General features: G+C 42.0%; 1 protein-coding gene across 42 annotated transcripts in view; it reads left to right on the top strand.

Moving 5' to 3' along the window:
• SIPA1L1 (signal induced proliferation associated 1 like 1) overlaps nt 1–18343 on the top strand; it is a 378935-nt gene that overhangs the window by 283138 nt on the left and 77454 nt on the right. For all 42 annotated transcript variants that reach the window (XM_013989146.2, XM_021099427.1, XM_021099444.1 and 39 more), the window contains 4 exons: nt 1033–1136; nt 4260–4417; nt 11987–12560; nt 13203–13477. In XM_013989146.2, the coding sequence (XP_013844600.1) occupies nt 1033–1136; nt 4260–4417; nt 11987–12560; nt 13203–13477 (1111 nt within the window). The remainder of the gene's footprint in view (nt 1–1032; nt 1137–4259; nt 4418–11986; nt 12561–13202; nt 13478–18343) is intronic.

Below are 18343 nucleotides of genomic sequence, written 5' to 3' on the forward strand. Positions count from 1 at the left end.
CATGAGCTGTGGTGTAGGTCACAGATGTGGCTCGGTTCTGGCATTGCTGTGGCTGTGGTGTAGGCTGGCAGCTACAGCTCCGATTCGGCCCCTAGCCTGGCAACCTCCATTTGCCACAGGTTCGGCCCTAAAAAGCTCAAATAAATAAATATAGATAGATAGATATTCCCTTTCAACTGGACAATTAATAATTCTCTTTGGTTTCTAGGTATTTATGGGCATAATGATTCAGGGAATTGGGATTGGGGTTGGTTTTTTTCCTCAAGGTGAAAGCAGAGCACACTCAGGCTTAAATTGTTGGGCATTGCTATAATACGTTTGTTATTCAGTGTCAAAATCGTGTTAAATTTCCATCTATTTTTTAAGAACAAAATGGTTTGCTTGCTTGGGTCAGAAGTATTGGAAAAGGTGTTCTGAACTTAATGTCTGTGGACAGAATTCAGGAGTCTGTGAACTTGGATGAGAAATCATTTTACATTTATTTTCACTAACCCCTAATTGAAATTTAGCATTTCCTTTAATTATGAATGTAGGTCACCAACACAGGAGTATACGCTCTCCCTGTGATTTTATCACCAGTGCCAGCAGAAAGCACAGGCATTTTCATGTCATATTGTTTGCTCTTGGAGATAATCTCAAGATATTGCGTATCATATCACTGCTTCAAAATTACTATAGTTGTTAGACCAACCGCTTATACTTGTTACATAAATCTTATGCTGTTATGTCATTGTTAACTCATTTTGATAGCAGTATTTTCCAGTGCTATTGATTTCTGTTGAAATCTTATGTATTTTTGCATTTACGCATGTAATTCTGAAAAGGAATCCATAGACTTCACTAGATTGCTAGAGGACATTGGGTACAAAGACTGGGTAAGAACCCCTATACTAGATCTTATCTAGGATCTTTTCATCCTAAGCCATTTCTCGCTCTCTCTCTCTCTTTTTTTTTTTTTTTTTTTTGAGATGTTTCTCTTAAATGAACTATTTTTACGATTCTTACATTAGTCTCATTTTTTTTTAACTGTAGCTGACTCCACTGGAACTCATTCTCTGTACACAACATACAAAGACTATGAGATCATGTTCCACGTGTCTACCATGCTGCCATACACACCTAACAACAAGCAACAGGTAAGAGATCCCTGTGTCATCTGTGTTTTTCGCCCTTGTTTCATTTCCCCCAGCAGCCTAAGTGGCAAGTTTGTAAAATCTTAAACCAGAATTTAATGTCGCACCTGTCACAGCAGCAGGAAGCTTTGTACTTTGTCGAAGTAAGGAATAGCAAATGAGCTGAAAACAAATGAAGAGACACAAATTCTAGGTTAACAGCCAGCTGGATGGCTTTGTGAATTAATCATTTGCTTTTCACCCTTGGGGATTGAGGTTTTCCTGAAATCTGAAAAGAACAAGTTGCAATCATGGTGATTAAATGACTCTGCAGGGTTGCAAAGAAGACGCATGAGTAGGTGAAGTTTCATCTCAAGAGGCCAGTGTACAAAGCAGGAAAGTACTGATGTTTCATTTCAGATTTCAAAGGAGATTTCGTATACTGACTTGGAGAAAAAATCAAAATAAATGTCAATGAGATCTCCGAAAAATGTTTTTTTTTTTCCTTCTTCTTCAGGAGATGGCATAAATAACAATTGCATTTGTGTACCTCATGCACAGAGTTTCTTTGAAAAGATCCAAGGCTAATGACTAAAATGTAGTTAGTCACTGAGATGGTAAAATGTAGAAACTAAAAAGTGACAGATTGGTACAGAACAAAATGGAAACTGACAGTATTGTTTCAGAGAGTATGTGGTAGTAGTTGTTTTTTAAAAATATTTCAAAACAAATGATACCAAGCTGAAATGTAAAAGAACCAGAGAGGGAGTTCCGGCCATGGTGCAGTGAGTTAAGAATCCTACTGCAGCTTCTCTGGTCACTGCGGAGGCGCAGGTGTGACCCCTGGCCTGGTACAAAGGGTTAAAGGATCCGGCGTTGCCGCAGATGCAACGCAGGTCACAGCTGTGGCTTGGATTTAATCCCTGACCTGGAAACTTTCATATACTGCAAGTGCAGACATTAAAAAAAAAAAAAAAAAAAGCAGAGAACTAACAGACTCTCCTTTCAATAGCTATTATAAACACAGCAGTCCAGTGTTACTTCTGACCTGACAATGGACATTGGTTTTGTTATTGTCAATTGTTGTACCAACAGAACACAGGCCAGCTGCAGAATGATTCACATCCTCTTTCACAGAATTTAACAAAACATGGATGGACCCTAACACGTCATCACTTTAGGTTTGATTACATCACAAATCTCACTAACAAAAATGTTGCCTCTTAGGATTTCCAAAGTAATAAGAAATAGCTTGCAAAACAATGAATTGGCTATAAATCTGAAATAAACCTATAAAATTTTAAGGTAAATTCCCTGATCTGGAGTTTGTTGACAGTTTGTCAAGAAGTTAGAAATTCTGATTATGAATTATGCAATTTGAATTATGCAACTTCCAAGTTCTAGATTTCTCTGAGAAGAAAACATGCTAAGAAAAATGTATTAAACTTACTCTGACCAGACAGTAGACAGAATTTAAGATTAACAGATAATCTTTGAAAGAGAGATAAAGGCTTATTCTATCCGATTACTCAGCAGATAAATATAATGTGGGGAAGGGGGGATAAAAAGTTTAGTGGTGTATTTCCAACTAAATGAGTTGAAATGCGGAGCAAAGTAAGTTGGCATTTAAATGGACAACTCTCTAAATTATTTAATTTGGGGATCCAATCAAGGCAGAAGTATTATGGTCCTACATCAGGATGAAGGAGTAATTGATATTGCTACATATTAAGAAATTTTAATTCTCTAGCTAAAGACTGTATTTCTTCCATGTAGATTGCCGTATGATTAGAAAAAAACAAAAAGAACATACCTTTTAAAATATTTTTTGCAGGAATGTATTTATAAATACTGTCTTATATATAATGTGTGATGGAGAGATGGATTTATTTCTGTTTGGGTACTGTAGTAAAACATCGACCCATATTTTTAAAGAAGAATAACACAATCAAAAAGGCAATAACATCATCTATGCAAGACTGACACAGACATAGACAGATTGCATTTGTGTTTGGTGTGTTGAAGATCCTGAGTTGATATTTGATAATGGGTATATTATATTCTTAAAGCAGTCAGTACAGAGCAGCCTTTATTTCTGTAACATCTGGTAATATATCATGTTTAGAAATGAAGTAAACAGCCTCATTGGAAAATGATTTGGGATGCTTTTAAATTCCTCAAGTAAAAGTACATTTCCTGAACGTTCTAACTCCCAATTCTCAACCCTAATCCAAAAGGCTATTGTTTGTCCCAGCTGGCAGCCAATACCAGCTCATTGATTTTACTGGTATGAAAACTGTGTAAGTTAAAGTCACTGGAGAATATTTTTTTAAAGGTTTATAAATGCAGGCTTATGTCTAATGGATAGTTTATGTAAATGTCATGTTTAGTTGTTTTCCTCCTCATAAGAGTTTCTTTGTAATAAATATGGGTAATACAAATTCTGGTGAGTTTTTCTTCACATGATTGAATTAAACTATCTCATAATCCCCTCCTGGAGAGGCAGTGACCAAGGATGATTTGGAGTGCCTGAATTTGAAAGCCACCTTTCCAAAACACTGTCTAATCTGAAACAGAAGGTGGTCTTAAGCAGCTTTCACTGTAATTAAAGAAACTATTTAAACCTGAAATTTAACCTGCTTTAAGGCTGTTTTGACATTCCAGAATATTATTAATTTCTACATTCCCAGCTTGTGCCACAAAAAAGTATTATCAGAAAACACCTTAGCCACATTTCTTTAAATGAAGCTAATTAAATCAGAACATAAATTGCGTTGTAATTACTTCAGCCGTTCTCATCTCTAAAAAAATCTTCCCGGTGGCAAGTTTCTTTCTTATATGAAAATGGAACAAAACTGTTGTTATGGAAACTGAGGATTTGGAGATGCTGGGACTTGGCGTAATATGCTAGATGTTGGTTAGATCTATTTGAATGGGCTATAGATTTTATGCAAATTTCAGAATTTTCATTTCCACATTCTTTCTTGGAGGAAATGATAAGACAGGCTGAAATCGTGATGATAACTATAGATTACCTCCCCTAATAAGGTCCAATTAATAATGAATGTTTTAAATAAAGTTACATAAGGGAGTTGGGAAGGAAAAAGAGGGTTGTCATTTATGCCTTTCGCTTATGTCTTCTTTTAGCTTCTACGGAAGCGGCACATCGGAAATGATATCGTAACGATTGTTTTCCAAGAGCCTGGAGCACAGCCATTCAGCCCGAAAAACATCCGATCCCACTTTCAGCACGTTTTCGTCATTGTCCGGGTTCACAACCCGTGCACGGACAGCGTCTGTTACAGGTACTGCTTCCAGTATTGGCTAGATGGGCCCAGGCAAGTGGTCCCACAGAAGGCCCCCTCCAGCTCTGGTCTCTAAAGTGGCAGTGCAAAGTCTTTCACTATTTATACCTGTCTTTAAACTGTGTCCGAGGACTGCTGAACTTACCCGGTGACATAACCTGATGGCATCGACAGTCCCCAGACATGTTGGTTGGACACCTGCCGTCTCCATTCGCACCTCCTCCTCAGGTGGTGCCCCCCATCCATGCCATCTGGTCACCAGCTAATTACTCACACTGCTAATTATATTTTGCTCTTGGCTTGGCCAAAGCAGAGAAGAATGATGATAATCAGTAGGGAAGAAGGGTTTAATTTTTTTTAATTATTATTTAAAAAGCCCAAACCTTTGCTTGGGACAGACTTAATTCACTCTACCATTTCTGACGGCAGTCCTAGAGGCATTTCTATGCTTTGTTAAGCATTTGGTGGAATTGTTTCAGTGTCCCTTGTTGACCTAGTCTCATGGGTATCAGAATTCAAGCATCTGCCTGCAGAGGCCTCTGCAAGAATCCTGGAGGGGGTTGGTGTTGAAGAGAATAAGAATCTGTGCCAAGAAGACGTGCAAGGATATTCCAGCATTAATCAGATGTCCTCTTAGGAATCCATCCTTTCAAAATAGGGAAATTTGTCATAGTTTTCTGTCCCTAAAACTTGGAAGATTGGATTTCGTTAATTTTGGATATGTATTTTTTTTTTTTTTTTGGTATAAATATAGCCACCTACACAGAAAGTGGCCAGCGCAGACTGATAATTGGTTTGTTGTGAGAAGTACAATGTTTTAATCCCAGGTGGAATGCAGCTTAATTACAGGAGTAAGTCAGCAAGTTCAGAGAACAAAACAAGTCTAGGGATCTAAAGAGGTTTATTTTCTCTTAAAGTAGTATGAAGTAGAGTGAAAAATGTGTATCAATTTTGAGATAAAATGCAGGTCTTCAAACAACTTTCATACCTATGATGTTTTCTCATACCCAAGCCCTTCCCCAAACTGCTAGAGGTGTGAATTTATCTGCTTCATTAGATGTACTCTGGTGGGAAAGCTTAGAGACACATTGATTCAAACCCAGTTTATTTAAATATAACTTTGTCTCTCAGTGATGTAGTTAGAATAATTCAGCTGCTTTTCATCATTTAAAATCTCTTTTCCCAACTTTCTCCTCTGTGAACACTCACATTTACTTACTGACATCAACTTGGTACCTAAAGTGTGGAAAGTTATTTCCTCAAAGGAGTGCCTTGCTGTGTAGAGAGTTGTGGGGTCAGTACAGGCTAAAGATATAAGGAACGTTTAACTGAGAAAATGGGATTCATTGTGTGGTTTGAAGCACAGATGGTGAAGTTCAGTGAGAAAATGAGAAGCCATTCTGGGAATCGAGGGTGGCCAGACGTATAGATAGACGTATAGATACAGGGTGGCCAGTGGTATAGATGGACGGATAGATGCAGGAAGGACAGTGGAAAGAAGTCCAGTAAGAAGGGTGTGCTGTTGAAGGGTGACTAGGCAGTAGAGGCCCTTGGAAGGCTAGATCATCACATAACAACATGGTATAAAGCAGTTTTAGGAAAACTTAGCCACTGTCACCAGGCAAGGTAATTTTTATACAAGCACAAATTTAGAGCTGCTTCTTCTTCTCTCTCTTTTTTTTTTTAACCAGTTCTTTATCAGAATATCCTAGGTACTATTCTAGGCTCTAGAATACAATAGGGGAACAAAGGGAAAAAAAAAAATCCCTGGGCTGAATATGGAAACGAGGCTCTGAAATAATGTGTGTTATATCTCCCTGGGGACTTGAAAGTTTATACAGGAAAAACTTAACCAATTCAAACTAATTCAAAAAGCCAGTTAGCCTCAAATAGTAGACATAGCCAAGAACTCAGAAATTAATCACTAAGTCTGTGTACTAGAGTTTATGCCTGTACCCGATCAGCGGGCCTTCTGGTGTCTACTATTTTATTTGTATCATTACAGTGAGTTTCATTTTTCCAGTTGATAGATCAGATGAGAAGCAGCAAATCAGAAAGATGAGCGGATTAGTGGCAAGGATGTTCTGAAAGCATCAATTGAGTGCTTACCAATAAAGGGGATGCAGGAAGACTGTTCATGTTAAAGGTACAGATTTAATCAGCATAGCAACCTGGGGTCCATTTGGTTTGGAAGCAAACAGCCAGATATACTCCACTTACTCCTAAGGGCTTCACTTTGTAAAAATACACTGCAAGGAGTTCCCGTTGTGGCGCAGTGGTTAACAAATCCGACTAGGAACCATGAGGTTGCGGGTTCGGTCCCTGCCCTTGCTCAGTGGGTTAAGGATCCGGCGTTGCCGTGAGCTGTGGTGTAGGTTGCAGATGTGGCTTGGATCCCGCATTGCTGTGGCTCTGGCGTAGGATGGTGGCTACAGCTCCGATTCGACCCCTAGCCTGGGAACCTCCACATGCCGCGGGAGCGGCCCAAGAAATGGCAAGAAGACCAAAAAAAAAAATTTGTCCCCATTTTTTTTAAAGCTAGTAAATGGGAAAAAAAAAAAAAAAAGCAACAACCTCATGAATGCGTGGATCTAGGCATTGATCACCAAAGGCTACAGATGTGAAAAGAGACAAACGTGTATCTCATAACGGAAGACTACATCCCATCTGTGAATTAGCCTCATCCTCTCTCCCCACAGTTGAATGTGAATCTGATCAAACCTCTTGAGAGGCCAATTTGCAGGAAATATAAGAGTCCAGAGAAAATGTCTGTATTCAGCAAAATTCAGGCTCTGGACAACTCTATGTGGCAAATAGCCCTGTTTCTCCAACAAATAAATTACAGGAAATAGAAGTGAGTGAGAGACGTAGAGCAGCATTAACAGAATTTGAAAATTTAAGGTAAAATTGATTAATTGTAATGGGTGGGCCTTATGGATCAATCTAGTTCAGACAGACTGTGAAAAAAATCTTAGGATATCTCACACAATTGAAAATTAGAACTTTGACTCACTTTGCTATACAGCAGAAATTGATGGAACATTGTAAATCAACTCTACTAAAAATTTTTTTTCAAAAAGAATTATTGTGAATTTTAAAACTAGTATAATGATACGTGGTTGGACCTGTCTTTGAAACAGATGTTAAATTGTGATCGGTCACCATGTTTAGGAAGGTAGAGAAATATATGTTACTCCTCTCAGAAAGATTTCCATATTCAGCAGTTCCTGTGTCATAAATGCTGAGAGGAGTTTGTATGATGTAGTGTAAAAAGCGCTTGGAATCAGACCAGACTGAAATCTCTCAGATCTTAAATTTCCCTGACTGCACAGTGGGAGGTTGCTTGGCTTCTACTTAAAATCCTGTGCATAAAGTATCTGGTGCAGGCAGGGAGTGTGGTGCATGCACACGACATGTCCATGACCATTTTCTCTGCTTCTCTTGGATAAAAAGAAACAAATATACACGCTTTAGGGGAAAAAAAAAAATTTGCAAGTGGGTCAAGTGATGAAAATTTCTTTTGAGAAGTCTGTTCCAGGCCCTCATTAATCAGCATCCCTGTTGCCCAAGTGTGGCTGACCTTTCTAAGACACCAATCTGAATCTGTCACTCTGTGCTGAAAACCATTTAGGGAAACGTTGAGACTTCCCAGCATAGCCTGCATGGAGTTCTTCAGATCTGGCCTCTCTTGTCTCTTCATGTCCTGGCACCTCGCCCACCCCCCAGCCCCACCCCTGCTGCTGTGTGGAGCTCCTTACAGCCCCTCCCTCTGCACATGCTGCCCTCCAGGCCAAGAATGCCTCTGCTCTTCTCACACACATCCCTGCCCCTCCATCCCCTGATGAACTCCGATTCCTCTTTTCTCTGGGAGGCTCGCCCGACCTCCCAGGACTGGATAAAGTACCTTTCCTGGGGGTTTCCAGTAGCACCCACACCTCCTGGGAGAGTGTGCAAACCACTGGATGTACCCTGTGACGCCTCGCCCCAGGTCCTCACAGCAGCATAGTGCCTGGCATATGGGAGGTGCTCGGTGAGTGTTGGCGAATGAAGACTGTGAGAAGTAGAGCCCCCAGGGAGGGACCGATGGGCACACATTTGTTCTGACACTCGTCTTTCCTGTGCTCTGCCAAGGTCTGCTGTCTTGGAAGGCTCCCCGAGCTGGCAGCCGGATCTGACCTTCAAGGGGGGACTAATACCATTTTGAGGCTAAGCCCCCTTCCTTTTCAGTTTTGTTGTTCATTGCTGTTTCCATGGGGCTTCAGAAATGCAGGTTGTCTGACTTTTTCATTGAGACCTCTGTTCAAATGTTTCTGGAACATTCCCATGTATCGACTTGAAAATGGAATATTTCCATGTATCAACTTGCTGCTTCATGCGAGGTCTTTGATGCCAGCAGATGGCACAAGGCCCAGATCTACTAGAAACAGCCTAATGGTGGTCTCTTTGGCCATGTGACTCTTGCGGCTGTTCCCTTTTGCAGGCACCTCCAGTGGGAGATTTAAAAATGTTTCCTCAGGGAATACGTGTGCTCTTCTCACAGAGCACACTGTTGGCCTTCCAGAAACCCAGGCTCTGGCCACTCCTGGCTCTCTTTAACGAGCCCTGGACAACTCATTTTACGTCTCTGTTTCCTGGAGAAGTGAAGAATTTTTACCAGCTGTTCAAATGGAGGTCCAGGGATGTGTCAAGTGACTGTGAATCAGAATACCTCCTGGTCCCTCCATTGTACTCCAAGATTTAGGGGACAGAACATATTTTTGCGTTGAAATGAATGCAGGTTTTCTTCAGTGGAATGCACAATGAAGATGAATTTTCAGATAAAACTCAAGATTTTGTTGGCAGAATTTGAGGCACACTGACTTCTTCAAGTTCTTCTCCAGGGCTAACGTTCCACAGCTCTTTCGGCCTCCGATCGTCTGTCTGTCTGTCTGTCTGTCTGTCATCTAGATAACCCTCTTGAGTAGAACATCCTAGTCCTTAACAAGGCTGAGTAAGTAAGGCATGGCTCTTAAGAATGTATTCTTTCGAAGGAGTTACAGTATTGCACCCAAGGCGAACATAAGTGTGGCCAAGAAGCCTTTGGGAATCTGCTTTTTAAAATAGCAAGAACCTCTTATAATTAATACATCTGAAGTATCTATATATAGCACACTGAAATTCTGGAGAGGCTTTTTTTCTTAGGAAAGCAAAAATATCTTTCTACTTAGCTTCTAACAGGCCTTATTATCAAGCGTTCAGCATTGGTGGCATCTAAATTAATGAGCTTTTAACCTTGTAGAAAACCTTGAAAGTTAGATTTACCCAAAACAAAACCCTTTATTTGAAAAGAGCACTCTTAGGGTGTCATCTTCCTCATCTTCTTCTGTTAAGGATTCTATTTCTAATGGTGCAAAGCTGATTTTAGTGTCTGTATCGTTTACCTCCCTACCGTGATGAATCACTGATAATTATATGTTAAGGATTCACTTTTTTCCCTCATGGTTCACTCTAGTGCTTCTAATTGTTGGTGGGTTTTCAGTATATGTTCGTCTCAAGTTCTGTTCGTTAATAAATAGATCTGTGGAAAACCAGTGCATTTAAGGGGCATGTGGATGGGTGGTGTTCCTAGCGACACCTCCTGCTAGCATGTTCCTCTCCTTAGTTAAAATCAAATCACAGCTGCTTCTAGAGAAAGAAACATGATTTGAAGTGAAATTAGCAGAAGAAATTGCCAATTTGACAATGAAAGATATTAAATATTTCTGAATCCTTACGGGATTCCTTTTAGAAAAAGGCAGCAAATCTGGGTTTTAGCATCCTCTATTTGACTTGAAACAAAAAATAACATGATCACATTAAAATTATACAGCTGTCAGCATTCAAGCCAGGCAGTTCACATTAGATGAGAAAAATTGCCTTTCTGATACTGATATAATTAGGCCATCATGAATATGAAGCTTTCTGTGACTTCTCATCTCCAGTTAGAGAACAGAATGTTGCTTGCCACCTTTCTTTGTCATGAAGTGAACTAGGCAGTCTTTCTTCTTCTTTTTTTTTTTTTTTTTTTTTTTAATCTGTGAAAAGCCATTTTTACAAATAGGCTGTCTCATGGCATCTTCTGACAAAATAATATAATTTTTATCCTGAGATTGCTGATTTTTATTTATTTATTCTGTTTTCACAAGCAGCAGTCATTTTTTGAAAAGCAAACCTGAATATCTTCAAGCAAACCCTAGAAATAAAAAAAAAAAAATAGTGTAACAGAGCTCTTCAGTTTAATTTGAAAGATGCACACACGCTCTGATTATGTTCTTTCCATAATTCTGAGAATTCAGGAGGAACAGATTTTGTATCGTTCCACTAATGCTTAGTGCAGTTGTGTAATTGACTCACTTTTAAATAATTAGATAATTTGAAAAGGGGATGTTTGATCTGTTTGAATCATCGTTTCCAGCCCTCTTAAACTTTGCTGAGGTCCTATAATGAGGTCTTGGAACATGACATAGAACACACAGCCTCCCCTTTTCCATTTAATTTCTGTTGCTGTTTTATTATTGTTTTAGGAAAAACTTAATCTTTTTCCTTTTGAGATTAAAAATAATGAGTTCTTACAGATGCTTTTATGGACCTTTTCTTAGGCCCAATTTTAGCAGTATACCTGCAGAAGAAGTGCCTGGAACAGGCTTTCTTAATCTTGCTTAAAGGAATGGGAAAAGGAACATGTATTCCTTACAGATAAATTTGTCAGAATCAAATACCGAAAGCAGAGAATTTGGACCAGAGAATAGCTCAGTTGTAAAATGTGAGTTTTTTTTTTTTTTCAGGGCCTCACCCACAGCACATGGAAGTTCCCAGGCTAGGGGTCAAATCAGAGCTGCAGCTGCCAGCCACAGCCACAGCCACAGCCACACCAGATCCAAGCCATGTCTGTAACCTACACCACAGCTCCTTAACCGATGAGCAAGGCCAGGGGTCCAACCCACATGCTCGTGAATTGGTCAGATTCGTTACCGCTAAGCCACAGCCCCTAAAATGTGATTTTTAAAAATATTATTGCTGTAAAACCCCCCCCAAAAATCATAATCTTTTTCTATTACTTAAATTTCAATTTTTAAAGTTCTGCTCTTTAACCTGGTTGCTTGCAGAATCTCTGCTTATCCTGAAAGGTTATGTGTTATAGTAACCAGCTCTCCTGCCTGCACCCCCCCTCACCCAACCTTTGGAAATAATCACTATGTATTTAAAATTTTATCTTCCATGAAGAATATTACAGTAAATCCTTTTTCTTTTTTCTTTTTTTTCTTTTTTTCATGGAGTTATGGTTGGTTTACTATCTGTTAATGAAAAGAAACTTTTTACTTTAAGCTTTTTGGGGTTTTTGACTTGAAAACCTTTTGTTCTATAAATCCTAAATACGATCGAATGAAAAAGTATGTTCATGTTAAGCAGAAATGTATATTGTTGCTTGTATAGCAATGACAGTTATTTTGCTTCTGAAGGACATCTTTGTCTTTGAGAAAGTGTATGTTATTCTCATGCTGCAACACTGAGAACTGTTGACACACCTCTCTCTTGATTTTTGTCTCTTAGTGTGGCTGTCACCAGGTCCAGAGATGTGCCTTCCTTTGGACCTCCCATCCCCAAAGGAGTCACTTTCCCTAAGTCAAACGTCTTCAGGGACTTCCTTTTGGCCAAAGTGATTAATGCAGAAAATGCTGCTCATAAGTCGGAAAAGTTCCGGGCCATGGCCACCCGGACCCGCCAGGAGTACCTGAAAGATCTGGCCGAAAAGAATGTCACCAACACCCCTATTGACCCATCTGGCAAGTTTCCGTTCATCTCTCTGGCCTCCAAGAAGAAGGAAAAGTCTAAGCCATACCCCGGAGCTGAGCTCAGCAGCATGGGGGCCATTGTGTGGGCCGTCCGGGCCAAAGACTACAACAAGGCTATGGAGATAGACTGCCTCCTCGGGGTCTCCAATGAATTCATCGTCCTCATCGAACAGGAAACCAAGAGCGTGGTTTTCAACTGTTCCTGCAGAGATGTGATAGGGTGGACCTCAACGGACACCAGCCTCAAAATCTTCTACGAGCGAGGCGAGTGCGTTTCAGTGGAGAGTTTCCTTAACAATGAGGAGATCAAAGAAATTGTCAAAAGGCTTCAGGTCAGTGTTTGCCTTCCTCTTACCTACAGGCATGTCCCTTTCATAAAGCTTTTAATGCAGGCTGGAGCCAAGTCACAGAAGCTCGGCTTGTTTTACTAGCACCTCTGAAAACTCCTTTAACAATGGGAAGGAACACAGAGTTTATGTCACACGCACGTCCCATCATTTTTCAGCAGGAAAAGTAGTAGAACACGTGGGAGAGGCGCATTTATTGTGCGTTTTTATTGAAAACTCATTTGCACGTGACCTGATCCCACTGCCTTGGTGACTGATGATGTTGCCCGGCCAATCTGCTTTAGTTGCTGCAAAGAATTGTTTGATTGAGTATCTGCTGCTTTGAATGGTTCAAGGGCAAAATGGGTAGCAGAATGCAGTTTTTCTTTGCTGCCAGCTCCCTGTAGGTCTCTGTTAGAGGTTTCCTTGTAACTTCAGAGAAGCCATTGAGGTCTTTGGATGCAGCGAGCACGTTCTTTTGGGCCTGATGAATGGCGATTAGTGAAGGGGACATAAGCAGAGCGCTCTTCAGCTGGCGGCAGGGTGTTCACCAATAACCCTGCTCACTGTGTTTTTCCAGTTCCCTGTGTACCACTTCAGACCCTATTGTGTTCATTAAGTTGAGATCCCTTTTGTTTCTTTGTCTAGTTTGTGTCCAAAGGCTGTGAATCAGTGGAGATGACCCTGCGAAGGAATGGGCTGGGACAGCTTGGCTTCCATGTCAACTATGAGGGCATCGTGGCAGATGTGGAGCCCTACGGCTATGCCTGGCAGGCAGGACTGAGGCAGGGCAGCCGGCTGGTGGAGATCTGCAAGGTGGCGGTGGCCACTCTGAGCCACGAGCAGATGATCGATCTCCTGAGAACATCCGTCACCGTGAAGGTGGTCATTATCCCCCCACATGATGACTGCACCCCTCGGAGGTAGGTGTGAGAGTCCGGGGCCCTTTGTGGACCTTGGAGAGCGTCTCTCACAGGGTAGGAGGGCAGGGGGTTGTGCAGAGCACCAGATCACATGCGATGCTGCAAGTTCCCTCCATGGAAAGTCTGACGCAGGACACAGCTCCCTTTTATCCTATGGCAACAGCAGCTGGAAAGAATCACTCACTTGGACCAACCCCAGGATTTACATCTCCGGATAGAGAAAATCGCCGTGACAAATAGAGATGTCTGGTAATATCCACTTAAAACATCTTGCACCAGTAGCTGAGAAACAGTGAACATTTAACCTTAAAAAGACACTTGGCGTGACAAACTGTCAGACGTTTTTATGTTCCGTGACACTCTTATTCTTCTGAATCTCCCGTTTGTGCCCAATTGCTGTCCGAAACTCAAAGGACATGTTTTGACCCCTGCATCTCAGCCTAAAGAGCTGAATGTGACTTACCAAGCTTTTTCTTAACTGCATCTGCATGTGTCAGAAATTGGCTTCAAATGAGCTGGTTCTGCTCGTGATACTCGGGCAGTTTGGTGTCCGGACTTTCCCTAAGGGAAGCCCAGGAGCTCCCCGCCCCTCTCGGCTCCTGCCAAACCAGCAGCACTGTTGAAAATCTAATTTCTCTGTCTCTAGGGAGGTTTCTTGATGGAACAAATTTAATCAACTGTTTCCTTTCTCCTTTGGGCATGCACATGCTATTTTTTGCTAGTTTTTTGTCAGTCTGTTAATTTGCTTTGAACCCAGTGTTTTCCCAGAGTTTCTCTTAAGCTTTGGCAATTAATTCTTAGGCTTTCTAAAGCCAAAACAATATTCTTTATGCTATTTTTTTTTTCCCAAAACATGACCAGTCCTGCACCAGATCCATTCACATCAGATGGTGGAATGTGTAAACTGTTATGATACATTCGTTGTGTCTTTTAAAAAGTAAGCAGCCGTGACAATATCAATGTACTTCAAACCAAGTGTTGCAGACCAGACTGTGCTCGGAGTCACATTTCATACTGCTTACCTCCCAGACGGCCCAATGCCAGTTTCAAAATGTGGTGACATCCCTTTGTCTGATAGTTTTAAGAAATGCTCCCTTTTGGATGACTGGCTTTTCCTGGAGACAAAATAACAAAATATACATCCAGAACTTTTTTGTTATTTAGAGAGCAAGGAGGGTATATTTTGAAACTGCTGTATCTGCATCGCCTGCCTTAGTTAACCAGGTCTTTTCTGGTTTCCTCAGGCACACCGTATTAATGTTAAGTATTTTGCTGAACAGCAGTTCAAGAATGATTCTTGCTTACTTTTTATTTTTATTTTTTTGTCTTTTTTAGGTCCGCACTTGCAGCATATGGAGGTTCCCAGGCTCAAGTTTGAATTGGAGCTGTAACCACTGGCCTATGCCACAGCCACGCTGGATCCTTAACCTACTGAGCAAGGCCAGGGATCAAACCTGCATCCTCATGGATGCTGGTCAGATTCGTTTGTGCTGACCCACAACGGGAACTCCTCAAGAACATGATCAGAGAGGCAGTTAGTGGTCTGTGATGCTCCTGCTGTCTCTCTTCCATCCCTTGGTCTCTCCTACATGTTGCCCACATCATTGCTTCTACACAGGCAGCTGGACACTGGAGAAGATGACCAATCTGTGTAACTTGTCAAACTTACGCACAGTACAGTACGCACGCCGGTCTGAGGACTGATCCACACAAGGGGAAGCCTGCAGATCTTGTGATGCTGTCTTGTCCACTCAGGGGTCTTTCCCCTTGTTTCTGGGTTCCCCGGTTCATATGGGCAAGAGGGAAATAAGTGTGTGTTAGTGTGAGTGGGAATAGAATGGAATGGGCAACATGACTGATACTGAATTGTGAATGGCAGTTACTAGAAAGATGGGACCAAAGGCCTCGCCCTGGCCTGATAGGTCTGTGACAGGAGGTGATTTGCAACTGCCAAGCACTAGACTACGTATGTTTTCTGTAGTGTATTGGTCAAAACAACTTAATGTTTTCTGAGCATTACTTTAATGTGTCAAATCCTAGAAAAAGCGCTTTTACTTGGATGAACACATTTAATCCTTACAACAACCCTATGATGTCATAGTATTAATATTATTCCTCATGAAAACAAACTAAGACTCAGAAAGGTTAGTAACTCCCCAACCTCTGAAAAATTTAGGTGTAACTTCAGAATCCAAACTCTTAACTTCTTATGCTTAGGATGCAAGTCCTTTTCTTATGGACCAGCATAAGCAGGGAGGTGCTGGTCACCTGGCTTTCTGTTGGGGAAAGAACCTTGATTTGTAGTATGTGCCGATCCCACGGTATAAATCTTCCCATGGCCAATTTCAAGCCTCAGTATCTCATGCTGAGTGAGAGCTGGGGTAGGTGCCCACAGTCCATGCCCGTACACCGGGGCAGCCTGGCTCCCACACAGCCCTGCATGGATGGGCTATCTTGGTCTTCATCTCCCACCTCGGCTTCGGCATCATTGTCATGCTGTCGTAGCCACAGAGCTGGTGGTGACTGGATGAAGGGATGTTGGGAACCTGCCCCCAGTAGGGCTTGGGATGGTCAGCTGGGCTGAAGGATCGGAGCCCCGCACAGTCCCATGGAGATGCACTCTGCCTCTTTCACTAGAGTTTCCACCCAGAAAGCCACTATCAGACCTCTGAGCAGGTCTGAAAGGATGCCCTGGATGCCTCTTGAGGACTCAAAGCTGCTCTCCCCTTCCCTCTAGAAACAGCTTCAAAGGAACAGTTGAAGCATTAACACCTTGCTACAGTTTTCAGCAAAATAAGATAATGCTCTTCTGTCCCTTTCTTCCTCTCCTCTGCACCTCACACTCCCACGGCTCTTTGCCTAGCAGCTAATTACTCTGCTCTTTGACGAGTCATGCAGCTCCAGCGCAGAAAGAGCAGGCCTCCTGGAACAGGCTGCCCTCTGCCCCCGGCCACGTGCTTCTCAGGGTCACCAGGATCCAAGCAGTCACAGATCACAGGCACCAGCAGGAGGACCATGTGTAATTCTCAACACCCACGTATGTTCACATGGAAGAGTCACTAGTTTTGAAAAGGCAGGGTGTTGTTTTCTGGGGAAGTTTTAATGAAAAAACCAATTTAACAACAACAAAGTGGGGCTTCAATAACATGTATAAAATAGAGCTCTGTTGCCTGTTCTCAGGAAATAAGCAGACCCTCTCTGAATTGCTTCCAAAGTCGAGTGTTTTATTTATTTCATTTTTTTTCTTTTTTGCCTTTTTTTTTTTTTTGTTGTTGTTGTTGTTGTTGCTATTTCTTGGGCCGCTCCCGCGGCATATGGAGGTTCCCAGGCTAAGGGTTGAATCGGAGCTGTAGCCACCGGCCTACGCCAGAGCCACAGCAACGCGGGATCCGAGCCACGTCTGCAACCTACACCACAGCTCACGGCAACGCCGGATCGTTAACCCACTGAGCAAGGGCAGGGACCGAACCCGCAACCTCATGGTTCCTAGTCGGATTCGTTAACCACTGCGCCACGACGGGAACTCCTGCTTTTTTTTTTTATAATGGCCGCACTCACAGCCTGTGGAGGGTCCCAGGCTAGGGGTTGAATCGGAGCTACAGCTGGCGGCCTACACCACAGCTACAGCAATGCCGGATCTTTAACCCATTGAGCGAGGCCAGGGATCAAACCCGCAACCTCATGGTTACTAATCAGATTCGCTTCCGCTGTGCCACAACAGGAACTCCCAAAGTCAAGTTATTTTTAAGACAAGACAGGACAGAGAAAGTAAAGCAAAATTCCTGAGCCCCTACTATGTACTGGGCTTAAAATCTTCATGACAGCCTCATTTCCACTGAAACAGTGGGGAGAATAAGGGATAAAGAGGTTTACTAGCTGCCCAAAAAGTGAACAGAGCCAACTAGGATGACAGAATGATGGAAGCAGTCCTGGCAGAAGCACGTTTGGACATACCTACCTACCTGCGGCTTTCCCCAGAAGGCTTTCCCCCGTCATGAGATGCCACAGTGCGGGAGGGACCCCACCCATCAATCACCAGCTGGATGGAGCGTATGAACAGCAGTGTGTCTTGGTATCTATGACCTCTGACTCGTGGGCCATCATTCTCTTGGCAAGTTGAGAGATACCCAGATAGCAAGGGAGTGATGGACCTTTGTTCTGTGGTTTTTGTTTTTGTGTTTGTTTGTTTATTTTTTTCCCACTGTACAGCAAGGGGATCAAGTTATCCTTACATGTGTACATTTTTTTCCCCACTCTTTGTTCCGTTGCAATATGAGTGTCTAGACATAGTTCTCAATGCTATTCAGCAGGATCCCGTTGTAAATCTATTCTAAGTTGTATCCGATAACCCCAAGCTCCTGATCCCTCCCACTCCCTCCCTCTCCCATCTGGCAGCCACAAGTCTACTGTCCAAGTCCATGATTTTCTTTTCTGTGGAGATGTTCATTTGTGCTGGATATTAGATTCCAGCACAAATGAATCATATGGTATTTGTCTTTGTCTTTCTGGCTCATTTCACTCAGTATGAGATTCTCTAGTTCCATCCATGTTGCTGCAAATGGCATTATGTCATTGTTTTTTTGTGGCTGAGTAGTATTCCATTGTGTATATATACCACATCTTCCGAATCCAATCATCTGTCGATGGACATTTGGATTGTTTCCATGTCCTGGCTATTGTGAATAGGGCTGCAATGAACATGCGGGTGCTCGTGTCTCTTTTAAGTATAGAGTTTTGTGCGGATAGATGCCCAAGAGTGGGATTGCAGGGTCATATGGAAGTTCTATGTATGGATTTCTAAGGTATCTCCAAACTGTTCTCCATGGTGGCTGTACCACTTTACATTCCCACCAACAGTGCAGGAGG

The sequence above is a fragment of the Sus scrofa genome, chromosome 7 (assembly GCF_000003025.6).
Source record: "Sus scrofa isolate TJ Tabasco breed Duroc chromosome 7, Sscrofa11.1, whole genome shotgun sequence".
Classification (NCBI taxonomy): Eukaryota; Metazoa; Chordata; class Mammalia; order Artiodactyla; family Suidae; genus Sus; species Sus scrofa.